General features: G+C 38.4%; 1 protein-coding gene across 3 annotated transcripts in view; it reads right to left on the bottom strand.

Annotated features, from left to right (window-relative positions):
• The window catches only part of ANKRD28 (ankyrin repeat domain 28), a 217,960-nt gene that overhangs the window by 100,435 nt on the left and 98,929 nt on the right, over window positions 1–18,596 (bottom strand). Inside the window, exon 3 of one of the 3 annotated variants that reach the window (XM_027549374.1) lies at window positions 8,807–8,844. The exons of the other annotated variants lie outside the window; for them this stretch is intronic. Coding sequence (XP_027405175.1) covers window positions 8,807–8,818 — 12 coding nt within the window. The 5' untranslated portion in view covers window positions 8,819–8,844. The remainder of the gene's footprint in view (window positions 1–8,806; window positions 8,845–18,596) is intronic. 3 annotated transcript variants of the gene reach the window in all.

The following is an 18,596-nucleotide window of genomic DNA, read 5'->3' on the forward strand; positions in this document are numbered from 1 at the left end:
ACTAGAAAATACATGTAACTGAAAGTTACATTAACATTTATTAAAATTTATTAAATTAATGCTTATTAAAACATTTATTAAAATTATTAACAGTTTTTTATGGTTAGTAAACAAGGAAGGGGCTTTCCTGGTGGCTAAGCTGGTAAAAAATCCTACTGCAATGTGGGAGACCTGGATTCAACCCCTCAGTTGGGAAGATCCCCTGGAGAAGGGAACAGCTACCCACTCCAGCATCCTGGCCTGGAGAAGTTCATGGACTGTATAGTTCATGGCGTGGGAAAGAGTCGGACACGACTGAGCGACTTTCACTTTCACTTTCAAACAGGAAGATACACACACCAATTCATCATATTTCTTGGTGAAACTTATTTTGAAGTCTCCATTTATAAACAAATATTTTAAATAAGGCTAACTCAAACATGTCCTCACTCAACTATAAATATTAATCTTCAGCACAAGATAACATTTTATATTATCAGCAGCTTGAGAAAAAGAAATCTAGTCACAAATATATGCATATGTCCTAAGGTCATGATATTTAACTATTTAATCAAACATACATTCTCAATTAATAGATAATCTAAATATGCTCCACCAGCAAATTACATGTATTATACATAACCTTAAACATTAATTTAGAATAGGGCTAAAAAAATCAAGTAAGAATCAGATGTCACAGCTACTATTAGGGGGGTGGGTCTTCATCCTGATTTGAAATATACCAGTTAAAATCATTAGATACACTAGAAAGATTTGATCTTATCTCGAAAATCCTATGCTTGAACTCTAACATGGTGAGTAAATACAAACATGGCTTTTTGTGGTGGGTAGGAATCAATTCTCCAAGCCAGGCTTCAGCAATATGTGAACCATGAATTTCCAGTTGTTCAAGCTGGTTTTAGAAAAGGCAGAGGAACCAGAGACCAAATTGCCAACATCTGCTGGATCATCGACAAAGCAAGAGAGTTCCAGAAAAACATCTATTTCTGCTTTATTGACTATGCCAAAGCCTTTAACTGTGTGGATCACAATACACTGTGGAAAATTCTTCAAGAGATGGGAATACCAGACCACCTGACCTGCCTCTTGAGAAATTTGTATGCTGGTCAGGAAGCAACAGTTAGAACTGGACATGGAACAACAGACTGGTTCCAAATAGGGAAAGGAGTACATCAAGGCTGTATATTGTCACCCTGCTTATTTAACTTACATGCAGGGTACATCATGAGAAACGCTGGGCTGGAAGAAGCACAAGCTGGAATCAAGATTGCCGGGAGAAATATCAATAACTTCAGATATGCAGATGACACCACCCTTATGGCAGAAAGTGAAGAGGAACTAAAAAGCCTCTTGATGAAAGTGAAAGTGGAGAGTGAAAAAGTTGGCTTAAAACTCAACATTCAGAAAACGAAGATGACGGCATCTGGTCCCATCACTTCCTGGGAAATAGATGGGGAAACAGTGGAAACAGTGTCAGACTTTATTTTCTGGGGCTCTAAAATCACTGCAGATGATGACTGCAGCCATGAAATTAAAAGACGCTTACTCCTTGGAAGGAAAGTTATGACCAACCTAGAGAGCATATTCAAAAGCAGAGACATTACTTTGCCAACAAAGGTCCATGGTTTTTCCTGTGGTCATGTATGGATGTGAGAGTTGGACTGTGAGGAAAGCTGAGCGCCAAAGAATTGATGCTTCTGAACTGTGGTGTTGGAGAAGACTCTTGAGAGTCCCTTGGACTGCAAGGAGATGCAACCAGTCCATTCTGAAGGAGATCAGCCCTGGGATATCAGCCTGGGGATTTCTTTGGAAGGAATGATGCTAAAGCTGAAACTCCAGTACTTTGGCCACCTCATGCGAAGAGTTGACTCATTGGAAAAGACTCTGATGGTGGGAGGGATTGGGGGCAGGAGGAGAAGGGGACGACAGAGGGTGAGATGGCTGGATGGCATCACTGACTCGATGGATGTGAGTCTGAGTGAACTCTGGGAGTTGGTGATGGACAGGGAGGCCTGGCGTGCTGCGATGCATGGGGTCGCAAAGAGTCGGACAAGAGTGAGCGACTAAACTGAACTGAACTGAGGAATCAATGTGGCTCTGTAAATATACTACACACAGAAACCTCTTTTGGGTGTGGGAAACAAAATGATCGACTTTATTAAAAGGGTTTATGAAAATGTATTAAAGTCAAGTCTATGCAGCAGCATTTTACTTTTTAAGTGATTTTATGTTATTCTTTAAGTGATTTATATAACTAATATTTTTTTTCATTCAGCAGCTGAACCAAAAGGAAGACTTTCCCCAGTTACATAACAAGAGTTGTCGATACCTTTAAAGAAATTATCCTTGTATTCAGTAACATTTTCAGCATAAATATCTGTTGTAATACAATATCAATTTGGGAAAATATTAAAAAATTAACATTTGTGTCACTGGAGTCCTAGATGGAGAGGAGAAAGAAACTAAGAAAAGAAAAAAATTCTGAAGAAATAACAGTTGGAAATTTTGCAATTTTTGGCAAAGATATAAATTTATACATTCAATACATTTAATGAACAACAAATAGGATAAATGGAAAGAAAACCATGCTGAGACATACCAGTATCAAACTGTTAAACCCAATGATAAAGAAAAATAGTTTTTCTCAGGCTGCTTTTACAGACAAGTTACATATAAAAGAAATACTCAAATACTGTGGATTTCTTATCAGAAACCAGGGAGTTCAGAAGACTGAAAAAAAATAAAAAAATAAAAACCTGTCAAACAAGAATTCTGTATGACATGAAAGGATCCTTTAGAAATGAAGGCAAAATAAAAACATTCTCAGATAAAAGAGAACTAAAGGAAATTAATTCCCAGCTGACTTGGTCTGTAAGAAATGCTAAAGGAAGTTTTTTTCAGGCTGAAGGGAATGTTACCAGAGGGAAACAGATCTTCAAATATGAAAGAAGCAGGATTTATTGAAAGCAAAAAATTTTAACGTTATTTGGGAAGGAATTCAGTGTACTACATGTATTACATGGCAAATCTAACACAGAGTGGAGAGTAAGGACTTTGGATTTTTTAAAATTTGAGGTGGTAAAATTGACTGAAAAGATATATATTTATGTTACAATCCCTAGAACTACTAAGAAAATAATAAAATTTTGACCTAATGGTCAAAATGCCATTAGGTATGCAAAAATAGTATATCCAAATAATCCAAAAGAAGAAAAGAGGGAATAGAGGAGCAAAAATTAAAAGGGACGGACAAAATTAACAGAATCCAGCCATATCAATAAATACATTAAATGTAATAATCTGAACACAACAGGGTCAATTCATGAAAAAACACAACAAAAACAAAAAACCATTGACAACATTAATGTATTTATACCTAATAACAGCTTCAAAGTACATGGAAGCAAAAAGTGATTTCATCAGGAAGGGAAAGACAGATAATCCACAATTATAAAAAACTTTAGCACGTCTCTCCCAGTATCAAAAAGAACAAGCACCAAAAAGAACAAGTAAATAGAAAAATTAGCAGAGATACAGATGACCTAAACAACGCTATTAATCAATTAAGCCAGTGTTTACAGAATGCTACAGAACATTCCACCTAAGAACAAAAGAATATACATTATTTTTAACTGCACTTAACACATTCAGCAATGCAGACCATATTCTGGGCCAAAAATCATAACTTAACACAATAAAATAAAATGAAATCATACAAAGGATGTACTCTGGCCATGACAGAACTAAACCAGAAATCAGTAAGAGAAAGACACTTGGAAAAACCCCAAGTATTTGAAAATCAAAGTATATTCTTTAATAGTAAAGCATATTGAATAAAAGGGGAAAACTAATTCTAAATATCCCATCTAAAGAGGAAATCTCAAAGGACATTAGAAAGTATTTTGAACTGAATGAAAATGAAAATATATCAAAATTAAAGCAGTATTCAGAGGACAATTTAAATATTAAATGTTTCTAGCACAAAAGAGAAGGCAATGGCAACCCACTCCAGTACTCTTGCCTAGAAAATCCCATGGATGGAAGAGCCTGGTAGGCTGCAGTCCATGGGGTCGCTAGGAGTCAGACACGACTGAGCGACTTCACTTTCACTTTTCACTTTCATGCATTGGAGAAGGAAATGGCAACCCACTCCAGCGTTCTTGCCTGGAGCATCCCAGGGACGGGGGAGCCTGGTGGGCTGCTTTCTCTGGGGCTGCAGAGTCAGACACGACTGATGCGACTTAGCAGCAGCAGCAGCAGCAGCACAAAAGACGTTCTCACAACCTTATGGTTACCAAAAGGGTAAAGGGAGGGAGGGACAAATTAGGAGTTTGGGATGAACAGATACACATTACTATACATAAAACAGGTAACTAATTAAGGACCTACTATATAGCACAGGTTTTGTAATAACCTGTTACAGTTAAACTAGAAAAAGAATAGAAGAACCACAAAGCAAGCTGAAGAATAGAAATGATAAAGAATAGAAATTAATGAAGGTGCAAACAGAAAAAGAGAGAAAATTAATGAATCCTAAAGCTGCTTCTTTGAAAAAAATCATTAAAACTGATAATCCTCTAACAAAAATTACAAAAGAAGACACAAGCTTGCATCAGGAGTCAAAGAGGGGATTATCAATACCTTGGAGAAGGCAATGGCACCCCACTCCAGTACTTTTGCCTGGAAAATCCCATGGATGGAGGAGCCTGGTGGGCTGCAGTCCAGTGAAGAGTCGGATACGACTGAGCAACTTCACTTTCACTTTTTACTTTCATGCACTGGAGAAGGAAATGGCAACCACTCCAGTGTTCTTGCCTGGAGAATCCCAGGGACGATGGAGCCTGATAGGCTGCCGTCTATGGGGTCACACAGAGTCAGACATGACTGAAGTGACTTAGCAGCAAAACATCAAAAAGATTAAAGGAGTACTATGAAAAATTTTATGCTCAAAAATCCCACAATTTGGGAGCGTCCTTGGTGGCTCAGTGGTAAAGAATCCACCTACCAATGCAGGAGACACGGGTTCGATCCCTGAGTGGGGACGATCCTACATGTCACAGAGCAAGGAAACTTGTGTGCCACAGCTGCTGACCTCTAGAGCCTGAGAGCCACAACGCTGAAGCCACGCGCCCAGAGCCCGTGCTCCACAAGGAGAGAAGCCACAGCAACGAGAAGCCCACGGGCTGCAAGGGGGCGCTCCCCAAGTAGAGAAAAGCCCACACAGCAACAGTACCTAGTACAGCCAATAATATAAATAAACTTTTTTTTTTTTAATCCCACAATCTGGATGAAACAACCACTTCCAAAGACACATACAAATTACTCAAAGGAAAACAAACAGACAAAAAACAGTAACTCAAATAGTCCTACATTTATTTTAAAAAGTTGAATTCATAGGTAAAAACACATTCTAAGAAAGAAAACTTGAAACCCAGACAGTTTCAATGGCAAATTCTACTAAACATGTAAGGAAGAAATGATACAAATTTGAACATCATCTAGTAAGCAGAAGAGGAAGGAAGGCTTTCCAATTTATGAAGCCAGTATGTTATATCCTGATACTCAAAACAGGCAAAGATACTACAAGAAAACCACAGATTAATACCACTTATCAACACAGACACAAGTACCCTCAACTAAATATATATAGCAGACTGAATCCTGCAGCGTGTTAGAGGAATACTACGTCACACACAAGTGGGGTTTATTTTGGGATCACAAGTCTTATTCAAACAGAACCAACATAATTCAACAAATTTAGACTAAATAAGAAAAAAAAATCATGATTATCACATTTTTAACAAAGTATTTCTTCATGATTTTAAAAAACCCTCAGCACACTAGGAATAAAAAGGAACTTCTATAACTTGATGAAGAATATTTACGAAAATTAAAGCTAATATCCTAAGATCAGGAACAAGGCAAGTTTGTCTACTTTCGTCACTTCTGTTCATTCTCATACTAGAAGTTCTAGTTGGCAAAGTAAAGAAAAAGAAATAAAGGCATATAGATTAGGAAAGAAGAAATAAAACTGTCTCTATTCACAGACGGAGTATTATCTGTAGAGAAAATCCCAAGGAATCTATTAAAAAAAATCCTAGAATGAGTTTAGAAAAATTGCTGAATGCAACATTAACATACAAAAAACAAATGTATTTCTGAATACTAGCAATTAACATCTACAAGTAAAAAAATATTTTTTAAAAACTGTACATTTACAACATGAAAGAATGAAAGAAAAAGAAAATAGAAATGCTTAGATATGAATCTGACAAAAATTTTGCAAGATTTGTATGCTGAAAACCACAAAACATGAAAGAAATAAAGACAACCTAAATAGAGAGAGAAACCATGTTCACAGATTGGAAGACTCATTATTGCTGACATATTAATTTGATCTATTGATCTATAGATCCAATGCAAGCCTAATCAAAATCCCAGAAGGACTTATAGTAGATATAACCACCTCAAATTTATGAGGAAAGGCAAAGACGTTAAAATAGTCAAAGCAATTTTGATAGAACAGAACATAGCTGGGAGTCTCACAGTGCGTGATTTCAAGGATTACTACAAAGCTGCAATAATCAAGGCAGTATGGTATCAAAAGGGAGAGCCATAAGCAGAATAAAGAGCTCAGAAATCAACTCACACAAATATAATCAACTGATTTTTGGCAAAAGTACAAAATCAATTGAATGGATGTATAATCTTTTAAACAAATGGTTCTGGATATCTGCGTGCCAAAAACATTAACATTAATCTATACTTAATACCTAACACATATATTAACTCAAAAACATCGTAGACCTAACTGCCATATCCAACATTTTAAAACGTCTAGAAAAAAAAGACATGAGAAAACATGTAGGTTAGGCAAAGAGTTCTTGGATATGAAACCAAAAGCACAGTCCATGACACTGATATTTTAAATTTGATCAAATGAAAAACTTTTGTTTAAAGGAAGATATCAGTTAAGAGGATAAAGACAAGACATACACTGGCAGAAAACATCTGTAAATCACACATCTGACAGAGAACTTGCATTTGCAATATACAAAGTACTTTCAAAATTCAAAAATAAGAAAAGAGTCCAACAAAATGGGGCTAATTAAATTGTGTTGGGATAATGTAGTATCCATTTGGAAAAGAAAAAGAAAAAAATCCACTAACTTATGTTACATGCCTAATTTAACTACAAGTGTATCATAAAGCTAAATTTAAAGAGTATAATGATAAAGCTATCAGAAACAAATACATTACCTTTGTGACTTAGGTTAAGGAAAGACTTCTTGAGGTAACAAAAACTCAAAATCATTAACAATAAAGGAAAATGCTGAAAAACTTGACTACATTAAAATTAAGATATGTTCAATGACACAATAAAGAATGAAAAGGCAAACCGGAATGGGAGATGGTATCTGTAAAACACACGGTTCACAAAGGGTTCACATCCAGAACATATTAAGGGCTGCCACAAATTAGTACGGAGAGAGAGAAGTAAAAAGAACAGGCAAGTGTTTAACAGGTACTTCATCTGTGTGTGTGCGCTCAGCCGTGTCTCTGTCTCTTTGCGACCCCATGGACTGTAGCCCACCAGGCTCCTCTGTCCATGGGATTTCCCAGGCAGGAATACTGCAGTGGCATGCCATTTCCTTCTCCAGGGCATCTTCCTGAGCCAGGGATTGAGTCTGCATCCCCTGCATAGGCAGGTGGGTTCTTTACCACTGAGCCACCTGGGAAGCCCCAAGAGACTATACAGATGTCCAATGAACATATAAAAAGGTACCTGACACTATTACAAGAAAAAAAAAAAAAAAAAAACAAACACCTCTCCAACTTTATAAATAATAAGATACTACCACATACCACAGAATGGCTAAATAAGGAAGTATGACAAAATCCAAGAACATGGTTCCACGATGTGGACCAACAAGAATTATCATACAGTGCTAATGGGAGTGCAGACTGTTTAAGAATATGACATTCTCTATTGAGTTGAATATATGCATAGCCTTAAATATCAGGAATTCTATGCCTACATATATACCTTATAGAAATGCATGGTTATGGACAAGCTTATGAACAGCTGCATTGTTTACAAAAGGCAAAAACTGGAAACAACCCAACTATCCACCAACAGAAGAACACGGATAAACTGTGGTGCAAGCATTCAGTGGAATATTATGAACAATCTTTAGCAACACATAACACAGGCAAATTTTTTAAATGAGATAGTTTCTGCAAAAGAATCCAGATCCAGAAGAATACATGTGGTATGACTCATTTAATTAAACATGCAAAATTAAATTATATTGCTTAGGAAAGAATAATTAGGTGGCAAAATTATAAAAGAACACTAAGAAAGAGACTATAATAAAGTCAGGCTACTGGTCACACTGTGGTGTGGGAGGAGACAGCTCTAGTCACTAAGGGGGCACCAAGGGCCCTTGTGAGGTGCCAGCATGTTCTGTTTCTTGATCTGGGTAGAGGTTACATTTAAATAATTCATTATATTCTCTACTTGTTTACACATTTTAAGTGATCTATATTTCATAATTTTAAAGAGATTAAAAGGAGAAAAATTTAGATATGAGTGCTTCAACATTCTTTCAAAATATCAATTAAAACACATTTGAACTAAGAGGAAACATACATCAAAAAATTGGCAGAAGACACAGACTCTGAAATGATATTTCAGCTTCAGAAAAGTAGCTTCTTTTGTTGGTTTGTCAAGTTTCACTCTCCTGAACTAATGTTTGAAACGAAAATGAAAGTCACCTGAGTATTGGAAAAGAAAGCTACTCACCCTTACACCCATGCCTTTCCCCCAACTATCATTTGGATCTACAAGGGAATTAAGAATAAAAATAGAAATTTTATTACCAGAAATTTGCTCAAGGCAATCTGAAAAAACTCAAATAAAAGAATTAATGTAATACAGTTTCTATGTAAACAAAATCCCCAAATCCTCACTGTACATATCTATCTTCCAAACTAATGATAAAAGCTTGACAAATAGAATTTTGTAACTGTTTTCTTATATACAAAAACAAATATATTTTAAAATGAATAGATAATTATTTTTTGAGCTTGTACAAAGGAACATGCTGCATTATCACTTAGGTAAGAAATATTCAAATCACTGAGTCTCTAGAAAAACTACTGAGGGAAAAAAATGATACATTAATAAAATATTTATGTAATTTACATGTTTTCCTCCAAAAGTAATTATACTAAGATATGAAAAAATCTCTCAAGGTTTCATCATTGTAATTTAATGAAAACGTGTATTTGTTTAATTGACTCAAATCATTCACTTTCACAGTAGATATTCTAAAATTATCATCTAAAATATTTTATTTGTGAATACATGATTTGGGATGGGATGGAACATCAGAAGTTTCCTTCCCCAAATCCGACTCTGGCTAGTACAGGTTCTTCAGTTTACCAATGTATTAGGTAGCTAGACTTGTTTTTGTGTGCTGTTCTGGCAGCATGACCTGAATGAAAACTGAAGCCCATATTATCAAGAAATGGTTTTATTGCACAGTTCTTGGCTTTATTAGGCAGTTCTTAATACAGAGTAACGTCCCTGAATCCCCTCTTCACCTGTGACCTTTCTATTGTTTCCTGTGCTGCTTGTCAGCTTTGCTCAGCAATCCTGCAAACTTTACTTTTATTTACTGATTATGAGTTAGACTTGTCATTCAACAGTAAAGTTTGGCTTTTGAGGGTTGGCAGGGAAATGCAATGTTAAAAACTTAATTAAATGCCTTCCTTAAGAACCAACATCCATCCCTCCGCATTGAGGGAGCCTTTGGCAGAGAACAAGGCAGAGCAAGCCCACCTCCCGCCGTCCCCTTTACAGTCAGTATTCCTGACAGACCTCCAGCAGAACGGGGCATACGGTAAGATTACTCTTTATAAGAGCCTTTGCTTGCCTGCACTTCAAGTGCACGTATTTTTTGGTTTTGGCCCCCCCCCCTTTTTTTTTTAAAGAATTCACCCTTCCTATGTTAAAGTGATTTGAACTGTCTAAGCAAGTACTGATGGGAATACAAGAAAGGAAGCCAGTTTAGCTCAAAGGACTTGGGCAACTGACAGCAGTAGGGGCTTCCCTGGTGGCTCAGTGGTGAAGCACCTGCCTGCCAGCGCAGGAGATGAGGGTTCAATCCTTGGAGAAGGAAACGGCAACCCACTCCAGCATTCTTGCCCAGGAAATCCCATGGACAGAGAAGCCTAGTGGCCTGGAGTTTATGGAGTCACAAAGAGTCGAACGCGACGTAAGAGATTAAACAACTGACAGAAGATTGCTCCTGTCCTAAAACCAAACCCAACATATGCCTGACACAAAGGAAAACACCTACAACAACACAGCCAAACTCAAGGTTATAAACCTGCTGAAGTCGAAGATTATGTCTTATTATTCATTCATTTCTAACACTTTACAGATGGCTACACAGGACTGAAGAGGTCAGTTTTCATTCCAATCCCAAAGAAAGGAAATGCCAAAGAATGTTCAAACTACCACATAACTGCATGCCTCTCACACACTAGCAAAGTAATGCTCAAAATTCTCCAAGCAAGGCTTCAAAAGCACGTGACCAAGAACTTCCAGATGTTCAAGCTGGATTTAGAAAAGGCAGAGGAAACAGAGATCAAATTGCCAACAGCCATCAGATAACAGAAAAAGCAAGAGAGTTCCAGAAAAACATCTACTTCTGCTTTATTCACTACGCCAAAGCCTTTGACTGCATTCAGTTCAGTTCAGTCGCATTCGACTCTTTGCGACCCCATGAATCGCAGCACGCCAGACCTCCCTGTCCATCACCAACTCCTGGGGTTCACTCAGACTCACGTCCATCGAGTCAGTGATACCATCCAGCCATCTCATCCTCTGTCGTCCCCTTCTCCTCCTGCCCCCAATCCCTCCCACCATCAGTGTCTTTTCCAATGAGTCAACTCTTCGCATGAGGTGGCCAAAGTACTGGACTTTCAGCTTTAGCATCATTCCTTCCAAAGAAATCCCAGGGCTGATCTCCTTCAGAATGGACTGGTTGCATCTCCTTGCAGTCCAAGGGACTCTCAAGAGTCTTCTCCAACACCACAGTTCAAAAGCATCAATTCTTCGGCGCTCAGCCTTCTTCACAGTCCAACTCTCACATCCATACGTGACTACTGGAAAAACCACAGCCTTGACTAGACGGACCTTTGTTGGCAAAGTAATGTCTCTGCTTTTGAATATGCTATCTAGGCTGGTCATAACTTTCCTTCCAAGGAGTAAGCGTCTTCTAATTTCATGGCTGCAGTCACCACCTGCAGTGATTTGGGAGCCCCCCAAAATAAAGTCTGACACTACAACAAAGTGTGGAAAATTCTTTAATAAGAGATGGGAATACCAGATCACCTTACCTGCCTCCTGAGAAATCTGTATGCAGGTAAAGAAGCAACATTTAGAACCGGATATGGAACAATAGACTGCTTCCAAATTGGGAAAGGAGTATATCAAGGCTATATATTGTCACCTTGATTATTTAACTTATACGCAGAATACATCACGCAAAATGCTGGGCTGGATGAAGCACAAGTTGGAATCAAAACTGCTGGGAGAAATATCAATAACCTCAAATATGCAGATGACACCACCCTTACGGCAGAAAGCGAAGAGGAACTAAAGAGTCTCTTGATGAGAGTGAAAGAGGAGAGCGAAAAAGCTGGCTTAAAACTCAACACTCAAAAAACGAAGATCATGGCATCCATCCGGTCCCATTACTTCATGGCAAACAGAAGGTGAAAAAATGGAAACAGTGACAGATTTTATTTTCTTGGGCTCCAAAATCACTGCAGATGGTGACTGCAGCCATGAAATTAAAAGACGCTTACTCCTTGCAAGAAAAGCTAAGACCAACCTAGATGGCATATTAAAAAGCAGACATCACTTTGATGACAAAGGTCCATCTAGTCAAAGCTATGGTTTTTCCAGTAGTCATGTATGAATGTGAGAGTTGGACCATAAAGAAAGCTGAGCATCGAAGAACCGATGCTTTTGAACTGTGGTGTTAGGAGAAGACTCTTGAGAGTTCCTTGGACTGCAAGGATTTCAAACCAGGGCATCCTAAAGGAAATCAGTCCTTAATATTCATTGGGAAGGACTGATGCTGAAGCTGAGGCTCCAATACTCTGGCCACCTGATGCAAAAACTGATTCATCTGAAAAGACCCTGATGCTGGGAAAGATTGAAGGCGGGAGGAGAAGGGGATGACAGAGGATGAGATGGTTGGATGGCATCACTGACTCGATAGGCATGAGTTTGAGCAAGCTCCAGGAGTTGGTGATGGACAGCGAAGCCTGGCATGCTGCAGTCCATGGGGTCACAAAGAGTCAGACACGACTGAGCAACTGAACAGAATTGAACTTATAGTCAGTCCTTTGTATACCTGGATCATAAATACTTGAGAAAAAAAATTTCAGAAAGTTCCCTAAATCAAAACTTGAATTTGTCTCAGGCCAGCGGCTATACATAGCATTTACATTGTATTTACAACTATATACATAGTATTTATGCTGTATTAGATATTGTAAGTCATCTAGAGATGATTTAAAGTATATGGGAGAATGGGAGGATGTATATGGGTTATACAAATGGCATATACTACTATTTCATACAAGGGTCTTGTTGAGCATGCACAGATTTTGGCTATCTGGCAGATGAGATAGGGTAACAGTGGGGAGTTCCTAGAACCAATAGTCTACCGATTAGGGATGACTATGCTGGGTGTAAATACAGAGAATTCAAACAAGGTGTCTATCTCCAGAGAGTTACTGAACATGACACAACTAAATTAAGATGTTACAAAGATGTTCAAAGCAATACAGCCATCTGATTGGGGTGACATAATACCACCCGGGGGGCCTGGAAAGGTGCTCCATAAAAAGAGACACTTAAACCTTATATTCATTTTGTATAGCAGCATAAGAAATGACCGTAAGTACAGCAGCTTGAAGCAGTAATCATCTACTGGTTAGAGTTCTGTAGGGTAGAAGTCCAGGTATGGTGTTGGCTGGGTTCTCTGCTGAGGGTAGCTCGCAAAGCTGGAACCAAGGTGTCAATGGGCTGTGCTCACAAAAGGACAGCTGACTAAGGAAGAATTCACTTCCAAGGCTCATTCAGGCAAAATCTGGTTCCTGTGGTTGTGAGACTGAAGTTCCAATCTTCCTTCCTGACTACCAACCAGAAAGTTCCTTCCTTCTGCTCCCACAGACAATCGTTGACCTGTGGCCCCTCCATCTTCAAAACCAACAACACAGAATCTGTCTCATATCACATTCCTTACTCCCTTTGTTTCTGACTCTAGACCCAGATTTAAACAGTTCACGTCATTAGGTCAGGCCCACCCAGCTAATCTCACCTTTGGAAAGTCAACTGTGCCAGATGTCATAGACTCACACGAGTGCCACCCTATCATATTTACAGTATAGGGGGTTCTACAGGATATGTACACCAGGAAAGGAGGGCTTTGTGGGCCACTGGAAGCGCCCTGACTGCCGTGAGCTGCAACTGGTAGAATGAACACAAGTGGAAGGCGAGATAGAGAAAGCTGGGAGCAATGTGGGCACAGCTGACCCCCAGAGCCGGGACAGAGTGTCAGCGACACGGGAAGAGCATGCATGACGGTCTCCCCGGGACCCGGCACAACTGACAGCACAATATTGTTAAGGGAGTGAACTAGCATGCCAAATTCTATCAAGTCAGACTACCAAATATTTACCAAGGGCTTACACACTTATAGCTACAAGAGAAAAGCTAAGACATTTGTTCTAATCATAAGTCACTGGGCAGAAACAGGGGTGAGAAGCCAGTGGGGACAACACGGACAGAAAACGGAACTGGACATTAAGAAAATGAGGCTTGTAAGCTATCTCTGCTAAATGCAAGTGATCACATCAAACTCCAGGGGTCTCAGCTGAATGACATAACTACTATACCTCCAAAATCCCTTTCCAGTGCTATCCATCTTACACAATCGAGGGCTTGATTCTTGCCCTGGAGCAAATTCTATTTAAGAAGTTTTGAATCTAGTTTTAATTCATGTTGTAATCTAGATATTACTCTATCAGTAGTAATATTAAAACGACAAGTCCACAGACCATCCTAAACATTGAATTTACTCTCTGGTGTACACATTTAGCAGCAATCAGATATTCCTAGGCTAAGGCTTACTTGCTTTTCATTTAAAAAAAAAAAAAAAGAAAGAAAGAAAAACACCAAAATTCCATATCAATAAGAGTAAGAGGAGGCAAAGGTGATGCCATCTATGAATGGGCAATTTTAATTATCAGATACAACACAATTGTTTTGAAAACTAATGTAGAAAAATTCTTTTTCAAAAAGACTGCTGGACTATCATAGAAAATTGCCATTCCATAAAACATGTAAGGTGCAAGTGTGAAAACACTCACTGGAATGTCAGCTGTTTCAATCAGTAAAATGCTTCTCAATGGCTTTTACAGAGCTAAGTATATTTTTAATAGGCATATTTCCCTGAGCTGAAGAGACAGAGCTGGCAGTCTGGGGAGAAAACCAGGATAAGAGTTCTCAGGGAAGAGTATCAGAGTGGAGAGATGATGCAAAAAGAGAATCCTAGAGACCTGCACAATATCCTTTGTGCTAAGACCTGAGCAGCACATGTGCAAGGGACTTGTAACGAGTGGAGACTTGTGAAAAGAACCACCCAAAATGATTAAAGCAGTGCTTTTCAATCTTTTTTTCTTTATCACTTGAACCCAAGAGACTTTTTAGACTATTCTTTCCTAATTGCCTTGAGGAAATTTTAATGACTGTGTACCTAATTTATGTTCTTTGGCCCGTGGGGCCACGAATCATTATAATATGAAAGATTTTTCACACACACTCATGCATCCCAACAAAAAACACAATTTGGAGGTGATAAGGAAATGGCAACCCACTCCAGTATTCTTGCTTGGAGAACCCCATGGACAGTGGAGCCTGGCAGGCTATAGCATGGGTTCAGAGTTGGACACGAAGAAGTGACTTAACACAGCAGCGCATATCACTGCCAACGGGAACACACGCATCAGAAGAGACAGGACTCAGTCCTCACACAGGGAACTGTGTACTGTTCCTACCAGCCAGGCTCGAGAAACTTACCACTCCCAGAGCCTTGGGCAATGTACTCAAGAAAAATTACCTCAGGAGTGGGGAAAAATTATTCTATTTTGAAATTAAACAACATTTATAGTAGGAACAAAATGTGTAAGATATGGACAAATCTGAAAAAAAAAAAAAAGTAAAAATGGAATTAAAAAATTTGCTGAGGGAAATTAAAAATGACCTAAATAGAGAAATATATAAGTTGCTCAAAGGTAAGGAGACTCAATACTTCTAAAATTTTAATTTTTGCCAAGCTGATCTATAGATTAACACAAGCCCGATTTCTTTCTCCCTCAAGAAACTGACAAGCTGATTCTAAAATTCACATAGAAATGCAATGGACCTAGAATAGCCAAAATAATCTTGAAGGAGAAAAAAGCTGGTAATTTCAAGACTTACTATAAAACTCTGCTATCGTAGCAGTGTGGTACTGGTGTGGAGCCAGACAAACATCGACAGGACATGACAGTGTCCATAGCAGATCACACACACAGGCACGGCTGACTTTGATAAGATGAAAGGCAATTCAGTGAAAAAGCACAGAGTTTTCAAGATTTTGGGGGGAAGTGGGAGGGAACCATGCTGTGTGGTTCCTGATAAGGGACTGAGTGAACCTAGGCCATGTCAGTACAAGTTCAGAATCCAAAACCACCAGGCTGCTGGGGAACTCCCATTTTCAACAAGTATGTTAACAACTGGATATATCCATATATTAAAAAAATGAACTTTGATGTATACCCTGTATCACAAGCAATTATTAACTCAGACTATAGATCTAAATGTAAAATTTATCTACTTCTGCTTCACTGACTACACTAAAGTCTTTGTGTGGATCACAACAAACTGTGGAAAACACTTAAAGAGATGAGAATATCAGGCCACCTTACCTGTCTCCTGAGAACATGTACGCAGGTCAAGAAGCAACAGTTACAAGCAGACATGGAACAACTGACTGGTTCAAAACTGGGAAAGGAGTACAACAAAACTTTATATTGTCACTCTGCTTATTTAACTTATAAACGGAGTACATCACACAAAATGCTGGGCTGGATGAAGCACAAACTGGAATCAAGATTGCTGGGAAAAATATCAATAACCTCAGATATGCACATGATATTACTCTCATGGCAGAAAGCGAAGCGGAACTAAAGAGCCTCTTGATGAGAGTGAAAGAGGAGATGAAAAAGCTGGCTTAAAACTCAACACTCAATAAACGAAGATCATGGCATCGGGTCCCATCACTTCATGGCAAAAAGAAGGTAAAAAAATGGAAACAATGACAGATTTTATTTTCTTGGGCTCCAAAATCACTGCAGATGGTGACTGCAGCCATGAAATTAAAAAATGCTTGCTCCTTGGAAGTAAAGCTATGACAAAACTAGACAGCATATTAAAAAGCAGACACATTCCTTTGCCAACAAAGGTTCATACAGTCAAGCTATGGTTTTTCCAGTAGTCATGTACAGATGTTTGCGAGCTGGCCCATAAAGAAGGCTGAGCGCTGAAGAATTGATGCTTTCAAACTGTGGTGCTGGAGAAGACTCTTAAGAGTTCCTTGGACTGCAAGGAGATCAAACTAGGCAATCTTGAAGGAAATCAACCCTTAATATTCATTGGAAGGACTGATGTTGAAGCTGGGGATCTAATACTCTGGTCACCTGATGAGAAGGGCTGACTCACTGGAAAAGCCTTTGACACTAGGAATGACTGAAGGCAAAAGGAGAACGGGGAGACTGAGGACGAGATGGTCAGCTAGCATCACCTACTCAATGGACATGAATTTAAGCAAACACCAGGAGACAGTGAAGGACAGAGGAGCCTGGCGTGCTACAGTTCACAGAGTCGGACATGACTCAGTGAATGAACAACAACAACAACAAAACTTTTAGAAGACAGGAGAAAATCTATGTGACACTGAGATACAGATTTTTTTTTTTGACATATCACCAAAACGAAAATCCATAAAAGAATAAATTGATAAACTGGATATCATTAAATTTTTAAACCTCTGCTCTCCAAAAACACTCATAAGAGTGAAAATAAAGCCACAGATTGAGGATTTGTGTTCAGAACATATAAAGAGCTCTCAAGAGTAAGAAACCATCTAGTAAGACAAAATATTACCAAAAACATCTGAAAAGACATTCCAAAAGGATATAAAGACTCCCTAGGAGCAATGAAAAGATGCTCAACATCATGAGTTATGTCAGAAATGTAAATCAAAGCTACAGTGAGATACTCATCTATTAGAATGTTTAAGATTAGAAAACACTAATCATACCAAACATTGGTAGGATGTGGAAAAAACTGGAATTCTCAGGTCCTGCTGGTGGGAATGTATAATGGTTGATCCAGTTTGGAAACAGCTGGCAGTTTCTTAAAAAGTGAAACATACGCCTACCATAGGGTCCAAACATTCTGCCACTAGATATTTACCCAAGAGAAAGGAAAGCATATGTTCATACAAAGACTTGTAGACATACCTTCAAAGCCGCTTTATTTGTAATAAATAAAAAAAAAAATCCCTCAAACTCTATCAACAGGTGAGTGGATAAACAAACTGTGTATATCAATACAAATTAATACTATTCAGCAACAGAAAGTAATGAACTATTAGCATACGCCTCAAGATGGATGAATTTCAGAAGAGTTATGCTGAGTTAAAGGAGCTAGACAAAAGAAGGACCTACCATATAAAGCATTCAAGTTAAGCGATAGTGACACAAAGTAGATCAGAGGTCGGGGGCAAATACAATCTTTTGAGAATAATAGGAATGTTAACTATCTTGACTGTGGTGATGGTTTCACAGGCGTACACCCATATCAAAACTTATAAAATTGTACACTTCAAATATATGTAACTTACTGCATGTCAACTATATCTCAATAAAATTTAAAAATAGACTGAGGCACTAATTGAGACTTATCAGAGCAATTAGCAAGTTCAGCTCAGTCTAAAATTCAGGACACAATCTATGACATTTTTGTTATATAATTATCATTATTTATCTACCGCCAATTTACATAAACATGTCCATTAAAATTGCTTCAAATAAAGAACTTACAGAACATTTAGTCTATCTGGGAAGCTGATAATATATTTATAATAACTCATAATAAATTCCAATATTATAAAAGTTTTGCTAGCATGCGCTCACCTTCTGAGTCAGCCTACACTCTGTCTATGAAGTGTGTGTGCATATGTGCTCAGTCGTGTCTGACTTTGCAGCCCCATGGACTGTAGCCTACAAGGCTTCTTTGCCCATGGGACTTTCTAGGCAAGAATACTGGAATGCGTTGTCATTTCCTCCTCCAGATGATCTTCCTGACCCAGGGACTGAACCCATGTCTCCCGCACTGCAGGCAGATTCTTTACCACTAAGTCACCAGGGAAGCCCCATCTATGGATTATGTATCTCCCTAA

The sequence above is a fragment of the Bos indicus x Bos taurus genome, chromosome 1 (genome assembly GCF_003369695.1).
Source record: "Bos indicus x Bos taurus breed Angus x Brahman F1 hybrid chromosome 1, Bos_hybrid_MaternalHap_v2.0, whole genome shotgun sequence".
Classification (NCBI taxonomy): domain Eukaryota; kingdom Metazoa; phylum Chordata; class Mammalia; order Artiodactyla; family Bovidae; genus Bos; species Bos indicus x Bos taurus.